At 37.9% G+C, this 16,846-nt stretch overlaps 11 protein-coding genes across 11 annotated transcripts; 7 read left to right on the top strand and 4 right to left on the bottom strand.

Annotated features, from left to right (window-relative positions):
* Positions 1–222: 222 nt before the first annotated feature.
* Positions 223–1,536, top strand: C9374_007858 (uncharacterized protein; the record flags this gene model as incomplete). Its single annotated transcript, XM_044697869.1, has 1 exon — positions 223–1,536. One exon carries the CDS (start codon positions 223–225, stop codon positions 1,534–1,536), a length of 1,314 nt encoding a protein of 437 aa, XP_044545972.1.
* Positions 1,537–1,720: 184 nt separating this feature from the next.
* Positions 1,721–3,201, bottom strand: C9374_007857 (uncharacterized protein; the record flags this gene model as incomplete). Its single annotated transcript, XM_044697868.1, has 3 exons — positions 1,721–2,699; positions 2,783–2,810; positions 3,003–3,201. The coding sequence occupies 3 exons, from the start codon at positions 3,199–3,201 to the stop codon at positions 1,721–1,723; spliced, it is 1,206 nt and encodes a 401-aa protein (XP_044545971.1).
* Positions 3,202–3,320: 119 nt separating this feature from the next.
* Positions 3,321–4,619, top strand: C9374_007856 (uncharacterized protein; the record flags this gene model as incomplete). The annotated part of the gene is made up of 1 exon (XM_044697867.1): positions 3,321–4,619. The coding sequence occupies one exon, from the start codon at positions 3,321–3,323 to the stop codon at positions 4,617–4,619; it is 1,299 nt and encodes a 432-aa protein (XP_044545970.1).
* A 487-nt stretch (positions 4,620–5,106) lies between these two features.
* C9374_007855 (uncharacterized protein) lies at positions 5,107–8,547 on the bottom strand (the record flags this gene model as incomplete). The annotated part of the gene is made up of 1 exon (XM_044697866.1): positions 5,107–8,547. One exon carries the CDS (start codon positions 8,545–8,547, stop codon positions 5,107–5,109), a length of 3,441 nt encoding a protein of 1,146 aa, XP_044545969.1.
* Positions 8,548–8,717: 170 nt separating this feature from the next.
* On the top strand, positions 8,718–9,587 carry C9374_007854 (uncharacterized protein; the record flags this gene model as incomplete). The annotated part of the gene is made up of 1 exon (XM_044697865.1): positions 8,718–9,587. One exon carries the CDS (start codon positions 8,718–8,720, stop codon positions 9,585–9,587), a length of 870 nt encoding a protein of 289 aa, XP_044545968.1.
* Positions 9,588–11,652: 2,065 nt separating this feature from the next.
* C9374_007853 (uncharacterized protein) lies at positions 11,653–12,255 on the top strand (the record flags this gene model as incomplete). Its single annotated transcript, XM_044697864.1, has 1 exon — positions 11,653–12,255. One exon carries the CDS (start codon positions 11,653–11,655, stop codon positions 12,253–12,255), a length of 603 nt encoding a protein of 200 aa, XP_044545967.1.
* A 609-nt stretch (positions 12,256–12,864) lies between these two features.
* Positions 12,865–13,206, top strand: C9374_007852 (uncharacterized protein; the record flags this gene model as incomplete). Its single annotated transcript, XM_044697863.1, has 1 exon — positions 12,865–13,206. One exon carries the CDS (start codon positions 12,865–12,867, stop codon positions 13,204–13,206), a length of 342 nt encoding a protein of 113 aa, XP_044545966.1.
* Positions 13,207–13,432: 226 nt separating this feature from the next.
* On the bottom strand, positions 13,433–13,681 carry C9374_007851 (uncharacterized protein; the record flags this gene model as incomplete). Its single annotated transcript, XM_044697862.1, has 1 exon — positions 13,433–13,681. One exon carries the CDS (start codon positions 13,679–13,681, stop codon positions 13,433–13,435), a length of 249 nt encoding a protein of 82 aa, XP_044545965.1.
* Positions 13,682–13,916: 235 nt separating this feature from the next.
* C9374_007850 (uncharacterized protein) lies at positions 13,917–14,789 on the bottom strand (the record flags this gene model as incomplete). Its single annotated transcript, XM_044697861.1, has 1 exon — positions 13,917–14,789. One exon carries the CDS (start codon positions 14,787–14,789, stop codon positions 13,917–13,919), a length of 873 nt encoding a protein of 290 aa, XP_044545964.1.
* Positions 14,790–14,942: 153 nt separating this feature from the next.
* Positions 14,943–15,914, top strand: C9374_007849 (uncharacterized protein; the record flags this gene model as incomplete). Its single annotated transcript, XM_044697859.1, has 1 exon — positions 14,943–15,914. One exon carries the CDS (start codon positions 14,943–14,945, stop codon positions 15,912–15,914), a length of 972 nt encoding a protein of 323 aa, XP_044545963.1.
* A 52-nt stretch (positions 15,915–15,966) lies between these two features.
* C9374_007848 (uncharacterized protein) lies at positions 15,967–16,224 on the top strand (the record flags this gene model as incomplete). Its single annotated transcript, XM_044697858.1, has 1 exon — positions 15,967–16,224. The coding sequence occupies one exon, from the start codon at positions 15,967–15,969 to the stop codon at positions 16,222–16,224; it is 258 nt and encodes an 85-aa protein (XP_044545962.1).
* Between the last annotated feature and the right edge of the window lie 622 nt (positions 16,225–16,846).

Here is a 16,846-nt window from a genome sequence, read left to right as displayed (position 1 = left end):
AAGAAAAGAGAGGACTCTTGACTGAACATTTTCTTCAACTTCATCATCCGATGATGACACCCATTATCTTCTTTCCAGACATGTCTTACACCACACCTTATCCTTCATCATCCTTGTGGTGGTGTCTTGCGAATGGCATCCCGTTTCCCTCAACACACACCACAACACCACACAACCTTTCAAGAAAAAAGATTTCCACACCATTCCTCCTCTGACTCGATCATGGCAGCCCCCAGTCGCAGCGGTCCATTCTTGACTCCATTCTCGTCCTCTAATCATGATGACAACACGCAACAACAACCTTCCACTACTGCTGCTTCGAGAGTGTTCAATGTACTTTCTACACTTTCTCAATCCTTGTTTCCAACGAGCTTGACTCAACATCCTCCAACAATCATAACAACGACCTCTGCTTCTTCTTCATCGTCGTCGTCATCCTCCAATACTTCCTCACATCAACAACAACAAGCAGCAAATCCTACAACCATTCCAACCATTTCTACAAGTACTACAAGTCCTCGACGAGCATCACTTCATCTCTCACTCACAACCTTGGAAGATCCAGCTGCCATTACCAACCATCCGTTGGTTCTTCCTTCTCCAAGTCATTTCAAGAGATTCTTTTTGAATGAGCGATCTTCCTCTCATCCTTTCCATGGTAAAAATTCGAAACGAGGTGGTTTCTTTCATTGCTATGACGTGAAAACGTTGATTTCCAATTCCAATAATTTTTCCTTAGATAATTCGTTGAGATTACATTCACAAAAACATTCCTTGTTGATTCATCGATCTCAACTTCCAAACCCACAACAACAGAATAATAACGGTGCAGGTGCTGCTGGTACTCCTCCACCTGCTCAATGGAGTCCTACTGATCTTCCATGTATGCAATTTAATCATCCCTCAAAAATTTCACACCTGAAAAGTATTCACACCAATTCTCAATTCACATATTTTGAAGTCAAGATTGCAGAGTCCATGTATTCTGGAAATAATGCATCAGCTCCTGAGGTTGGTATTGGTTTTGCTCCAGCTGGTTTCAAGGGAATGGTTGGATGGGCCAAAGATACCATTGCGTTTCATATGGATAATGGGCGAGTGTATGATGAGAGAGATTCCACCAATAGAATTGCTGATCGAGTGTTTTTATCCAACGTCTCCAAAGGTGATGTCATTGGCTGTTTGTTGAATCATCGAAATGGTGAATTCTTGGTCGTGAGAAATGGTCAAGAATTACACAACTTGAAACATGGCACTGTTTTTGTCAATGACAAATTCAAGAGACATCATCAAGATCCAGTCAAATATTTACCAACCATTTCATGTTCAGATATTAACTTGGAAGTGGAGGTGAATTTGGGATTGGATTTGGTGCAATTTCCGTTTGTCTATCCTCGTGTCATTCATTGTAAAGAACGAGAGAAAATGTTTGGAATGGTTAAAAATCATGATCAGATGCAGCATTCACCATCTCTCGGTCGTGGAGAGAATTGCTGTCGATTTTCTGATGTAGAGATTTGGACCGTTTCAGAGTAGTGATGGTTGATCATCAATGTCATTGTCTCGTACTACCATTATTATCATTGGAAATTTTGAAAGTTGACCATTTCATCATTCATTGGAAGAGTGTAAATAATGTCTTTAGAAATGTAAATAAAATACGTCAAAATTGGATTTTAAAGTAGTTAGTGGCTCATTTACATGTATACTATATTACTCATCAGCACTGAATAGTCACATCATAGAGTAATCCCTCTTGCATGACTCGTCTCAATTTACAAAAATGTTCGGTCACTAGTTTCGAACTGGTTGCATGAATGAAATAAGCAAATTGTTTTCCTGCAGCCACCTTGTTAATCACTTCCAAATCTATTTGTCCAACCTCAAATGGCACGCTGCTCAAACTATTCACATTGGTATAAACAACTCCAAAAATATCCACAAACAGTACAAAATCATATCCAGACGCAACAAATTTGAAGGGAGCAGGAGAAGTGGTAAGAAGTGTGAATGTGTCTGAATTATTTCCACAACATGAACCTGAAAACCACAATTCATTATTCGTTAAGGCATAGACTGTGAAATTTTCACCACAAGTAATGTCCAATATTTGATGCGTGGTAAATCCAATGGGTTCAATGGTATCTTTCAAGTTATAATTGCCAGATTTAGGTCCAATTTGATGCCTCGAATTTAATCCAGCTCCTTTCAATTGATAATCCAGAGTTAACAACATGGTATGATTACCACCGCATTTCAGAATTCGAAGTGGACCACCCTTATATTTCATACATGAATAGACTTGATGATTAGAGTCTTGATTGGATTTATCGGTACCATCTTCATACGTGTGTGTACAATTGCCGCTACCAAACAATTCCCATTCTCCATTGTCATATTGAATTTCCAACACGAAATGAATAGAAGAATTGGCAGTCTCAATTTTGTGAATGTTATAGTTTCGACCTTGCAAGACGCTCGTTTTAAGCTCTGCAAATCCATCATGTAGAACGAATCGACGACTATTGGTTTGATTACCTGACCAATAGACATTGTTATCGGTGGTGACCAGATACGAGGTGAAATAATTTGCAGCAATAAATTTTACAGATCCATGAGTGAAAGGAATTCTTTTGAAATTTGTCACAACATTCTGCACTTCAGATTCATCATGTTGACTCAATTCACCATATTCGTTTCTGAGCTCAAGGTTCCAAGTTCATATAGAATGGTCAATATTGGGTTATGTGATCCGTCGATCGAATGAAATGAATATATTTACCTTCCACAACCATACAATTCACCCTTCTCTGTCAGAGGTTCACATTTTCAAGTTGTGTGATCATGAAAAATTAAAATTTCATTTGATCAAACAATAACATTAGTGTCATGAATTTAAATAATTGAAAAATTTCATCATGGTTGAAAGTTCAAACGACCATATTAACATGCCAAATTAGCTTTGAACAACAACTACTTCAAAAAAACAATTATTGTCTTACCATTCAAAATAATTCCATAATAAGCTCCGCACACCATGTCTTGAATGGAATCATAAAAACCAACAAAATTTTCATTTTGCTGCAATGCGGTGGGTTTGTAAACAGAAGGAAGCGAAGGGAATTGCTCCGTGCATTGAAAATAGTCATTATTTCCACAGACCATCATCTTGCTGCCATTGGATGAACGACAAGTCGACATTTTTTATGTATTGCCAAATATTTATGCATTTGATCGCTTTTTGTCAAGAACGATCTTCCCTTCTCATTCGGAAACATGAATACAACTGGAACTGAGAAAGAAGAAACAACAAGGAAAAAATGTTGTTTTGGCTTTATATCCCTCTTGTTGCTGGCTCGTTATTGGCTTCTCTCTCGCTCTATTTCAAATGGTGGCACAAGCTGAGCGTACCAGCTCAGATCACCCGTTTGATTTTTCATGCGTTCCGATTGAAGGCCAAATATTGGACAGGAATGGATACATTGAGATCTTCAAGTGACTCGAGAGAAGATAACTCGCTCCAAAACTTATCGGAACAAGAATTAGCTCTCATCTACATGATGGATACGCTGATTGGCAAATTTGATGGTGCTGAAAATCAGGTGCCCGTGGATAATGATTTCATGGACAAGGACAAGCCCCGAGAAGAAATTATAGCAGAAATTGCAAAATTTAGAGAAACACTACCTGCAGGAATCCATCAATCGAAAGCAGGGCCATTCTTCTATCCCGAAGAGAAGGTGTACTTGAGAACGAATTTTGAAAATATTCACAACAAGAATCCCAGCATTTACTTTAATTTTCATGACATGAAATTGAGGCAAGCGACTACTACTGCAACAAAGAACGATCAAAGAATTGCTCTCATTCATTTCCATGGCGGTGGCTATATTATGGGGGAGCCGTCGACATGCTACACGATGGAAAAGCTCTGCTCAGAGAATGGATTTGATTTGTTTGGAGTGGACTATAGTTTATATCCGGAAAATAATATTGAGGATGCTATTGAGGACGCTTTTAAAGCATTCAAATGGCTGGTCGATGAGAAACAACCGAGTGATGTCATAATTTTCGGAGAAAGTGCCGGAGGTCATTTGGGGCTCATGTTGTGTGATCGAGTGGCTCAGGAACGAGAGAAAAACTCTGCATTTGCCCAACAAAACCAGTACAACTGCATTCGAGGCTACTTTGGCTTCTCTCCGTGGTGTGACGTCTCCATGTCGAGTAAGGGAATGAATGATCCAAACCATTGTGATCGAGCATTGCCAAACAAGGCACTGAATCAATTTAAAAAGTGGGGAATTCCCCTTGGATTTCATCAAGAAGAAAGAGCCAAGAAATTGTCACCCATTCATTTCGATTCCAGCCGACTCGATCGATTGAAACAAGTCAATTCTCGATATTTATTTTCCTACTCAACGAATGAAAGGTTATGCTCAGAAATTGAAACCTTTATGGACATGCTGGAAAATGGTGGCTGTTACGTTGAAAAACATACTGTCACAATACCATTTCATTGTTTTCATGTTTTTTGCGATTTTATTCCAGAGCAATTTTCAAAATTGGAAAAACAACTCGAGACTTTTATTCTCAATTCCACCACAACAGCAAGTATTTGACTTGGCCAGCATTTAAGATGCCGAATTATGAACTTTATTTGTAGAAATATTAAAGAAATGTGCACCATTAGGGGTTCCCATAACTTACTCTACCTTTACGCAACAATTGATACGCATGCAATGAACACAATTGAGGTTCTAACTAAAGAATAAGAGTACGTTGATTGTGTCGCTTGGTCAAGAGTGCTGGCGTTCCCAACTACCACTTCGCTGGTGTAACATTCCTTTATTTGGTTCATTCGGGCTACGTCTCAGTGTTTTTGTTACATTAGCTTTTTGTTGTTCGCCCAGCAAAAGCTGCTTTGTCTTTGTTGAAGGACAAAGGCTTCTGCTGGAGCTATAATGAATAATAAAACGACTTGAGGTATGTTGTTGTGATTAGAAAAATACGGTGTAATTGTGGTCGGAAGAAATAAATAGGTGAACAATTTTAAACGTGTTCCAATTTTTGGACGAACTTTTTTTGTGATGAAAAATGCTTGACATTTTATTGCATGTCTTGAGACGAAGCCACCACCTGGCTCAGCTGGGAATACGAAACGAGGTTTTTTGTTTTCTTTGCAAATACGTAAAAAGGAGGTGACAACAACTGATAATTTCCAACAATCACAGCAATTTGTTTTTGATAAAGCTTGGTGCTGGTTGTTGATGAAAATTGTCCAATTAATTTAAATTTGAATGGATCCGTCTGATTTGGTGCCACAAATATTTTAAATGAGTTAATTGGTTCAGAATGTCGAGATGCATTTTCATTGTTCTCATTGAAATTGCGAACCTCTACGGTTGCATTGCTCAAAGAAATATGATTAGTCTTAATTTCAAATTCTACGGGCTTTTTAAGCAAAAATGCCGCAATATGATTTTGAGCATGAATTAATGAGTCGTGTGTTTGAATAATGGTAAAACTGATGTCGTCGGTTAATGTAAGTCGTTCTGTTAAGTTTGGCAAAACTTCACTTGTTTCAATATGGAAAACAGGAAGTGAAATGTTGTAGTAATTGGAAATGCTTGTCTCCATGAAATCGGTGGCAAATCCGGCCCTATAGTCATGTCTTGACTGATGGTATGATTGACGGATGGAGTTGACACGATGTTGTAAACATCGCAATTGTAAGTCTTTCGCACAAATTAAATCTTGATCTGTAAAACTATAAGAAATGGATGTCACGCTTTCTCTAGCTTGCTTTCTTTCATTATTAAAGTCAACAAATTGTTTTTCAGTCATTCTCATCAAAATTTGTTGGTTAATTTGACTAGGGGCATCACAATATTTCCTCTTTCTATCGTTATTGTATGAAAGATATACACATTCTTTTTTCACTAATTTGATTTTCATGTTTGAGTAACTTCTATGATAGTCCAATACTGTGGTTCTTTTTGAATAATCACGTGACTCTCCGAAAAATCCTTCAAGAGAACGTGTTCCCAATAAAGACAAATCAAAAACTGCATCTTGTGGAATAATTCTGATCAATTTCTGAATTGTTTTGATGTTATGGATAATGATGTTTTTTGTGAGGGTTCCGGATAATGTAAAATTATTATTCTTATTGGAAATAATGACGTCTTGGAAAACGGTATCCCACTCATTCAAATAGTCCAAATTTTCCTTAAGAACTTGCAACACTTCGTGCAAATTGTGTGAAGATGTTCCATCATGATTTTTGTCATCGTAAACATGAAATAAATCATGTATCGCTTTTAAGTACTTATAGAATCCTAAATATCGATAGTTGGTTCTCTCGTTCAATAATCGTAATTTTTCAAGTAACTGTAAATTGCATACATCACGTAATACATCCTCAGATTGATCATCATATTTGATAAACGAGCTCCGTTTAACTATTTTACACCACTCTAAAGGTTGTTGTCTATATATTTCATCGAGTGTGTTCAATTCAAATCGTTGTAAAATAGAACAAGAAATTTTGGTGACAGCTATGTCTTGATTGCTAAAATTTGCCACACACACTTTACCAATGTTAGTATGAAGGGTTTCACTCAACAACGTAACACTTAATTCGTTGTCATTGCTGCTATGATAGAAAGAAATGCCTCCAGAGTTAAAATTCCGTGGTTCTTTTTCTTTCCATTCAAATGAAATTGTGTCTTTGTCATTCACTATGAAGGAAAGTGGTATGTTGGTCGCTTGTGTTCTTTGAATAACAATTTTCATCAAATGGCAACCGTTTCCGTTGTCGTTGGAAGAAATACAAGCAGAGGAATGGCGTGCAATTTGAAGGTTTGGAGCACCTACTTTAGTGGCAACCGGATATAATTTTGGTCTCCCATTAATTGCATTCCTCATGTTTTTGCAATGGTGACTGTAGCAAAAATGATGTAGTTCATTTGGGCTCGATGTGAAATATTTGTAATTAGCAGACCCTGCATCTGACACAGTACAGACGATGTTTCGAGTATATGTGTCACGAAATTCAGAAATCGTGTCTCTAATGGTTTGTTCAGTTTCAGTAGTGCATACTTTGAAGTTTCCAGGAATTCGAACTTCACCGTTAATACTGCAATATAAAGTTTGAACAATTTTTTCAGCTAAAAAACCCTTGGGTGGAAAATTCGGACTCTGAGCTAGTGCAGTACAATCACTAATCTTCAATGGACCTTCATTGGCACCGTATACAAGCCCAAGCTTGGTATTGATTCCTAAATGCGGTGTTACATCTACTGCATCAATTTGAACAAGACCAAAATTTTGATTTTCAATAACCTTCATTTTTTCTACTAGCTTATCAAAGTCATCTTTGTCTAGTTTAGTATTCCCTTCTCCATATGATGCGGTGTGAAAATGATGGTCGAGTGTGGATGAACAAGGTAGGACTAAGTTACATCTTTCAGAAGAGGGTTCAAATTCTTGTCCTCGTTTCAACCCTCTCGCCAATGCTTCATACGCATTGTATCCCATGATAACCAATAAATCTTGAGCAAAACAAAGAACAGATGGGCTCCATCTATGGCCTCTACTGTCTTTGCAAATTAATTGTGAAAAAGCATCACGAAGATATGTGAAAAAGAAAGTTCGAGGTACTAATTTGCGACTACCTAACACCTGAAAAAACAATTTTTTCAATTCTTGAATATCCTCATCAAATATATCACATTCCGAATAATAACTATCATCATCGTTATTTTGTGATTTAAAATCAGCATGGTCTACAAAATTATGAGAGATGGTGTCGGACTTGGTATTTACAATTGATGAGTGTGTTGGAATAAATTTGTTGTTAATTAGTTGTTGCAGCATGTAATACGGTGCTGTTTGTTCTTTTGTTGAATATGACAACGTGATGTAGTCTTCAGCAAAACCATGATCCAGGATTTTATGTAATTCAATAACGCCGACATTTTTTTCTGGTTCGAGTAATTTCATGATGGTTGAACTAGAATAACGTTGTGACGTTGTTGAGGTTTGAGGTGGGTCTTCGCAAGCTGTACTTGTTTTGGAGTGTTTACGTTTTTGACGAATTCGCATCAGCTCGTCATGACACTCTTTCAATTTCAAATAGCCTTGAAAATGTAGTTTGTTGATCCATTCTGATGTTAACTCTTGATTTTGTCTTTGATTTTGAAATTTTGGGTCAGAGTAAATGTTATAGATAGCACTATCCTCGTCCGGGTCAATGCAATCAGTAACATATTGTGCAATCTTTGTTGAATTGTCAACCTGGAATTTGCAACAGTATAGAACAAATGGGACTCGTTTGTTGTGTGTGATGAGGTATGAGAAATATAGTTCGAGATGGCGATGGATGGTATTAAAATCCTTGCGATGAAATCCACATTGATCAATAATATCTTCTATTAAATGTTCGACATTAATATATTGATGGACTGCGAATAGCATTGTTTTGATGGCAACATGATATTCCGGTCTCAACAGACCGACAAAGGCGTTTCGTTCATGTTTTAACATTTTTATTGAAAAAACCTCCAGCAAACACCAGAACAAAACTTCGACAGCCTGCTCGACCTTTTTTAAAATGGTTAGGATTCTAAAAAATAAAGTGCTTTCCAAATGCTATTGTAACACTATTTCTGGGAGTTGGGAACGCCAGCAAGAGTGTTTCTTCAACCAAAAAAAAAATGCCCAAGTTCTATTGCGATTATTGTGATGTCTTTCTCACCAACGATTCCATCTCGGTTCGGAAGTTGCACTACAAGGGTTGGAAACACAAGACCAATGTGAGAGCCTTCTATGCACAATTTGTAGATGATCCTACCAGTGCGTTGATGGTTTCTACTCAAACCAATAACACAGCCAATCAAGCAGCAAGTAATCCGAATATTTTGGTGATGAATCCATTGTTGAGCACAACAACAACAACCAATACGAGTGCATCAAAACCTAATGGCGTGCCCATTCAACAACAACAACCAGTTTTGGCATCGGGAATGGGACAACCAATTATGATGATGGGTGTTCCATTAATCATGATACCCTCGAACACGGCACTACTCCCACAACAACAACCAGCAACAGGTAGTGTTTCAATGGCAACCACAGCAACAACTTCATCTGCCACCACAAGCGCTCTCACTACAACAACTCGTCAATCCATGGAACAAATGATCAAAACTCCCGAGTTGGCAAGCCCTCCTTTTGTGCCCGATGTTCAGGATGAGATCATGGAGGATGCTGCCACCAAAAACCGTGTGGAAAGAGAGTCTACAACCACTACTTCTTCCTCACTACACCATCACCATCATGAATATCCTCCTTTTATTGCTTCTGAACTGTGTCAGCACCATCACGAAATGCCAAGAACAACAAGCACCAGCCAGGTTTCAACAAGCATAAACGTTCCACCTCTTTTCTTGTTTCCTCCACCACCGCCACCACATTTGGTGAATTTATGCCCAGAAATTCCGCTCACTGGAAGCTATCAACAATATGCTCCTTCTCCTCCTTTCCCTTTTGTTTTACAAAAACAGCAACAACACATGAAAATGTAATTGTCGGAGCCATGAATATTCTGTATCCACACTGTGGCACTATCTCACTATTTTTCATGCTCCAATTCTAAGATTGCCTTATTCTACACACTGCTCATAACATACACCCGAGATAAAATGGACATGCTTAACACCACGTACAGTTTGAAACCAACAAGCAGTATGTTTTAAATTGTGAATTTTTTAATTAAATTAACAATTTTACCTTGAATTTTCCAAAGTTAGTTGCTACTATCGAGATAAGTGTTGTTGTTGAATACTTGCATGCATCAGAGCGAAAATGAACCGATCCTTCGTGTCAACGACACCAATCGATCAATGGAGGCAGAGTCAGACTGACAATAGTAACATCCCTCCACAAATTGTAATTAATCCTTCGCGAGTTACGACACTCCATCATTGCAAACGCATGTTTATCTCCACTGTGGATATCACTCTCGATCATTGGAAACAACATGTTTGTACATGTATGTGCCGATCTCGCTTTATATGAAGCTTACCATCAAAACTCAGAAATGTTTTCGATTTAAAGATCAATTCAGATAATTAATTACCTTTTCACGAACAAATGATTAATTTCAGAAATATGGTTTACACGAGCGACAACGGCGTGAAAGGAAAAGAGGAGGACCAGAAAGACCTGTTGTCCAATAAGCACGCTTCACCTTACAGACAATCAACAATCTTTCAAGAGCTCCTCTCAACCTTTCATGCCATGCAATAGTAGTTCAAAAGTAGTATTCGACTGTTAACAATGTGTATGGAACACTGTAGGATGAATGAACTGTTTCATATCAGATCAAAAAACAGTTAAGCTTGTTATCATGAACGAAGAATATTGGTGGTTGACGATTGAATCGTCGCAGCTTGTGGTGGTTGTTGTTGTTTTTTTGACAATTGACCGTTATAATTTGCTGCTTGTTTATATCAAAATAACCGCCCTTCACAGAGGTGAAAAGTCGCATTAATACAAAAGTGAAATCATCAACTTGTCGACCTGTCGAGTTCATACATGCGTGATAGGCGATCCAACGATGGGCTTTATTGAGCATTATTTCATCCTGTAATTTCATTCAAAATAAGTGAACGTCCAGGTACGGTCAGATTTTCCCCTTAAAAGAGCTGCAATGTAATTACTTGCAAAGGCAAGTGACTTTGTAGATGGATTTTTTGATGGAATTGGAAACGAGAAGAATCCTGTGTCACAATAATCTCTCTACAATTTTAGAATAGAAAAGCGAGTATAGAAAGAAAATGCAGCAACAGTCCATTTAAATATTTATTCCTTTTTGGTAACATGTACTATATGATCTTCAGGAGTGTGCTGGAGTTCTTGATAATGTTTCGATGCTGAAACAGTCACATATTTGCTTTTACATGTATAGCGCTAGCTTTGTCCAAAATCCATGTTGAGAGAAGAAACGTTTCTTTGCACAATGCGTTCCCCAGGGCCATAACCAGTTTCTTTCCTTGAGCAGGTTTTTGAGAGCTCGACATTGATTGTTTCTTTGTACATTAGGAATGTAATGGTGTCCGTGGCTATGGACATTACCATAACGAACAAGAACGATCTTCCATAACCAATTCACAGTACAGTTATTGTTGAGAATCTTTTGTTAAGGGTCTACTTGCTTGTTTGGGACCGTTTTAGGCACTGCTCAAGAGGGTTGCTTCTCGTTACTTACAGCCCGAGTAAGCCCGTTGTTCACACTGGAGCATGAAAATGGTGTTTTGCTGACAGTCATCGTCTCCAGCCTATGATGATTATTCAAGTTCAGCATACCTGGTTCAGTTTCCGTAATACATAATCAAATGAGCTATGTGAATTTGCGCAAACTTTATGACATTTTTGAATACATCCTTGAACGGTTAGGTAATAACGATGTGATCCCTTAGCTTATACAGAGGGACCTTAAAACAGATATTACATGCTCAAAGAAAACAATGCAATCAATCTTTCATTCACAGCTTTTTAAGGAATTTTTCAGACTCGCCTCATTGTAAAATCCATCGGTCCAATAGCTTAAAAATATAATTAAGGCTCATTTAAACGCACTTTAAAAAAATGAGATCATCATCTACCCGTTTCGTATTCATTGCTTTGGCTGTTGTGGTCGTCCTCATGATGACCATGAGTAGCACCACTCAAGGTTTGAAATTAAAGGTCGGCAACATTGGTAAAGCCGTTGGTAAGGTCGTGAAAGAAGTTGAGAAGGATGCTGGTAAGGTAATAAAGGAAGCTGAAAAGGTCGTTGAGAAGGGATTGAAGGCATTGGAGAGCGTTGGAGCCTCTTGTAAATACTCCAACACACCTGGAGACAAGAGATTTGAATGCGACGTTGGCTTTAAGCAAAAGTTGTTGGCCAACAAGCTTCACCTCAACGCAGCTGTTTGGCTTGATTTCAATATTGACCAATTGAAGATTGATGTCGGCGTTCAGGTGGGAGGAAAGACTCTCCTTCACAAGTCTATGGGTGTCTCCATTCCACCATTGTGCGTTGATGTGATTCCAGAAGTTGGATTGTGTTTGAAGTTTGAGCACTTTGCTGCTGATCCAAAGAAGGATTGCTTGAGTGGACATTTGGACTTGTACTTTGAAGCTTTGGGAGAGAAATTGAAGGTCTTTGATCAAGCAGTTGGATTCCATGTTGATAAGTGTAAGGCATAAATTTGAGAACAAGTGTTTTAGTGCATGTAAATTGTTATTTTCTGGGAACGCGCTTCCACCCCTCCAGTTTTGCCTGTCGCTCTTTTGATGTTCCAATCATGCGCGCAGTACTGTGAAACGCTTGACAGTTTAGTGAATACCTAAAAAAAACAATTTCTCGTTTCACAGAATGATTATTCTCCAGAGACCAGCTCTCCGAATCATTTACAGTGCATGCTTGTGGTGCATGGTAATTTCAAGTTTGCTCTCGAATGGACGTGCTGACGATGAATTATCGTCCTTGTCATCACCGAATGCATCTCCGGGACCATCATTTGGTGCATCGTCTTCATCAATAACACCTTCGCCACTCGTGAGCAACAACAGCTACTCCCAAACCATCATTCCACTCAATTTCAAAACCAACATTACTCTAACAGGAACACTCGCCAACGAACAATCCATCGTTTACACTCTCATTGTCACTCCGGATCGAACCTTGGGTATTTCCTACTCGTATTCAGGCAATATCAGTGTCGTGGTCAGCTGGCCTCTCCACAAAACCTCAGGTACAGTATCTATGAACAAGTCGTACTGAATGCATCCATTCTATTCAGTCGACGAGTGAATATGAGCACTGAATATTTCATAACATTGAATGGAGGTTTGAATGAGGGAGAAATGAATTCGACCTATTCCATGAAAGTGTCGAATACTCTCACATTAGAAGAATGGTTGGTCGCTGTCATTGTGATTGCAGCATTGGTAGGTGCCTTTGCCGTTGGTACTGCACTATTGTTGGGTGTCATTTTGATTTCGAAATTGTCAAGCAAGACCAATACACAATCTGCAACAACATGTTCCTCCTCGAAAAATGTTTCAATTTCACAACAAGAATTAAATTCTAACAAGCAAAATGGACCATTTTGGGAACCCACTGGCAATGAAGAACAATCTGGAATGATAGCATGAGCCATATCATCTCATGTTGTCAACCAATCACTTCGATACTCTTGTTACAAGTTCAATTTTTGAATCAATGTTGGGTGTTACAAAAGAAAACAATTGCTATATATTTTCACACACAGATATATATTCCAATACACACACTCTCAATTGAAATCGATCATGAAACACATCCTAAATATATAAAACTACTATTATTATTGAATGAACCATTCTCATCCATTCCACTCGCTCATTGTTCCTTAAACACACTCGCCTTAATTCCAAATTCCTTTTCAAAAGGTTCCACATTTCCTCCATCTCCTCTTCTCATAGCATTGGCATCATTATAAATGGCAAAAATCACTTGTGAAAATTTTCCATCATATTCTTGCATTAATACTTGTTTAAATAATTGAGCAACATGTTGAGGAGGATTTCGATACGCTCCACATCCAAATGCACTCAATACCAAATGTGTCACACCATGTTGGAGAGCCATTGCAAAAATTAATCGAATTTTTCGACGTACTGTATCCACCACCAATGAAGAATCAATTCGAGTTCCTGTGTGATCTAATTTTGGACTTCTCAACGCTGCCACACTAATGACATGAAGTGTGAAAATTTCATTAAGGAAGGGATAACCTTTCGATTCTGATCCTCGAATGACTTGAACGTTGGGAATATAGACCCCTCCATGTTTTTCGAGAGGATAATACCATGCTCGTTGAGAATCAAACGAATCGAATATCTTCTAAGGAAAATGCAAGAGAGGTCCTTCGAAAAAGATTTTCTTCTTGAGATCCTGCTCCTTCACGATAACCTCCTCCAGGTCGTTTGGAAGAGGCCATGTTTAATAGAGCAAGTTTGAAGGGTGGTAATGGAGAGGTGGTTGATTGGTTGGAAGTGTTGGAGGAATTGGATTTTCTTTGAGTTTTGTTATTTTTGGATGGTGACATGACAGTTGGCAGGTTCAGGACTGCACTGCTCGAGGAGGAGTTAATAATACCAGTGGTAGTCGTAGTAGTGCTATCAATGAGTGACAATGTTCGTTGTTTCATCATGACATGAATGGCAACTTCTAAACAATCCCCTTCAACAATCGAAATACTCGTCTTTCCAAACACAGGTTTCACTCGCAAACTCTCAGCAATGCATTTGGCAGCTAATTGATCCGAATAACATTGTACATGACATGCACTTTGAATTAATTCTTCCTTATTAATCAAAATGTCTTTTCGAATATGTTTCTCTTTTCCTTTGAAAATGGATGAATCATGAACTGAAGGAATTCCTTCAGAATTTTGATTCGAATCAATCATTTCTAATATTTGTTCATCATCATTACAAGAAGGTACTACGAATTGTAAAGTACGAAATGCATACAAAGTTCCACTCTGAATGACTCGTCTCATTAATTTCAAAGCATAGGTATCAGATTCATTTTGATAATGATGAAACCAATGCAACCATTGACGAGCGTTGAAGAGATACTTGTCAGGATGATCGATCAATTCTTCATAGTATTCACAAATATTGTCGTAGAAGGAGTCGGGAATGGGAGAGACGTCGATGATTTGATCTGTGGTTGTTGGATTGGAAATCATGCTATTTTTTTGAAATAAAAGTTTTTCAATTTCCGACTTGAACAACGATATCCAATTTTTCAAACCCTATTTTCTACTCCAACAAATTATTCAATTTCCAGTAGATGTGTGTACAAACAAAAAGATTCCATGTGGGTTGTCCCTCTATAAAAAATGACAAAATCCTTGCCAGTCTTTAATGAACGAAATGTCGAACCGTTGTCATCATCACATGAAAGAACATTGGTTGAATTAGTACAAAAGAAGATTCCGGAAAGTGTGATCAAAAAGGTCATCAAATATGTACAGCGTCCAAGTAATGAAAAATTTTATGGAATGTTAACTGTTCGCCAAGTTGTATTATTGTTCTTGTATTATATTACATATGGTGACTCGTTCATCAAAATGGAAATACAATTTCATATCCCTCATTCAAATATCAGTAGAGCAATCACTATCTTGCGTTCTATCCTGTATACCAATATCAAGAATGAAATTAAATTTTTTCCTTTAGCAATCAGAAAAAGAGCAATCCGAAGAAGAACGAGAGCCAAATGGCTTCACAAATGTACTGTTGCACTTGACTCTATTGACATACCAAAAGCTGTGACAGAAATCATGAAACTCAAAAATTTGAACAAGCGGAAAGAGAAAAATACAGAGCGAGGTGATATGTGGAGGTCACATAAATTGAAAAATCACCATCATGCCCTACGGTACCATTTTGCGTGCGACTTCTTTTATCGCATTGGATATGTTTCCAAGTATCGGCCTCCCACAGAGTACGATGGTCATGGAATTATTAGGGACAAAACTCGATTTGAAAATTCTTTGGAAGAGGGTGATGTTGTGATGGCAGATGATCATTATAGGACAGTCAAACGAAAAATCAAAAAGGTTGGATGGGTATGTCCTAAGCGTGAAACTCAAAAGGACTGGAACCCTGATACAGATGTTAAGAAGAATAAGCAACAAAGGGCTACAAGAAAGCTTGTGGAAACGGAACTTTCTCAAATAGCGAACAACTTTCGTGTCCTAGCAATACCATGGAAAGGTAGTGTGATACATCACCAAAAGATGGTGTGGATCATTGCAGCCATCCACAACCTCATTGTAGATACACAATACCCCAACTTGGTAGAATAAAACAAATTTTTTATCGAGGGACAACCCACCATGTTCAATTAAGAGAAAAAAAATGTTTGGCCCTTTCGCCAGCTTTTTTGGCAAAATCTTCACCAAAGTGATTGCACCCAAAGTGCAAGACCATGTTGCAAACAAATTGGCAAATAATGCCAAGTTTCAAGAATATGTTCGGAAGGCTGAAAATGCTGCAGAGAATTTAGCGGATAAGGCTCCAGATCATTTGGGAAGAGCCAAAGTGTTCGGAGGTCACTTTTTTACCGAATTGAAAGCCGTTGTGAAGGAGATGTTTTCTTTCGGAAAGAAGAAGTGATGCACTTGGAGTGTTGTATCATCATAAAACACATGTGCGTTGGTGAAGGATGATAATATTGCTTTTATATTGACTTAACGGAGCGGCGCATTCATATCAATGACCTGAGATTTCTCTTCAGTGTTCCACCATCATTTCCGAATAGAAGATTGTGATTTGGGAATTGAACTTGTCATTTCATAATTTGATAATTATTCTTATTGGTTACTGTAGGTTATGTATGCCTTGTATTTTGAGAATCGCAATTTGAATAAATTTTAATCATCAATAATTGCTTCTCAAGAGCAAAATATTAAAAAATGAGTATTCGGCCGTTTATGAATTCTCGGTCGGGATCAATAAAACGAAGATGGCTCTGCAAATTATACAAAATTTTCTTGTGGATCACGAACTAAATCTTCCCAATTTATCATTCATTTGAGATTAAAATTCAATGGTGCGATAAAATTCCACAATTTATTTGATGGGATTGGGATTTTGTCATTGCACACCTTGCTCAGGGTTTGTACAAGAGGTTGAAGTGATCGAACTTAACAAAATTAAAGAACTCTTCGAAGAGTGGAAAAAACATGTTTCTAATTGTAAACAACAAGAGTTTGGTAATAATTTAAACTAATGGGTT

This window comes from Naegleria lovaniensis (genome assembly GCF_003324165.1).
Source record: "Naegleria lovaniensis strain ATCC 30569 chromosome Unknown tig031, whole genome shotgun sequence".
Taxonomy (NCBI): domain Eukaryota; phylum Heterolobosea; class Eutetramitea; order Acrasida; family Naegleriidae; genus Naegleria; species Naegleria lovaniensis.
The sequence above is the reverse complement of the archived record's forward strand: the minus strand, read 5'-3'. Positions and strand labels throughout refer to the sequence as shown.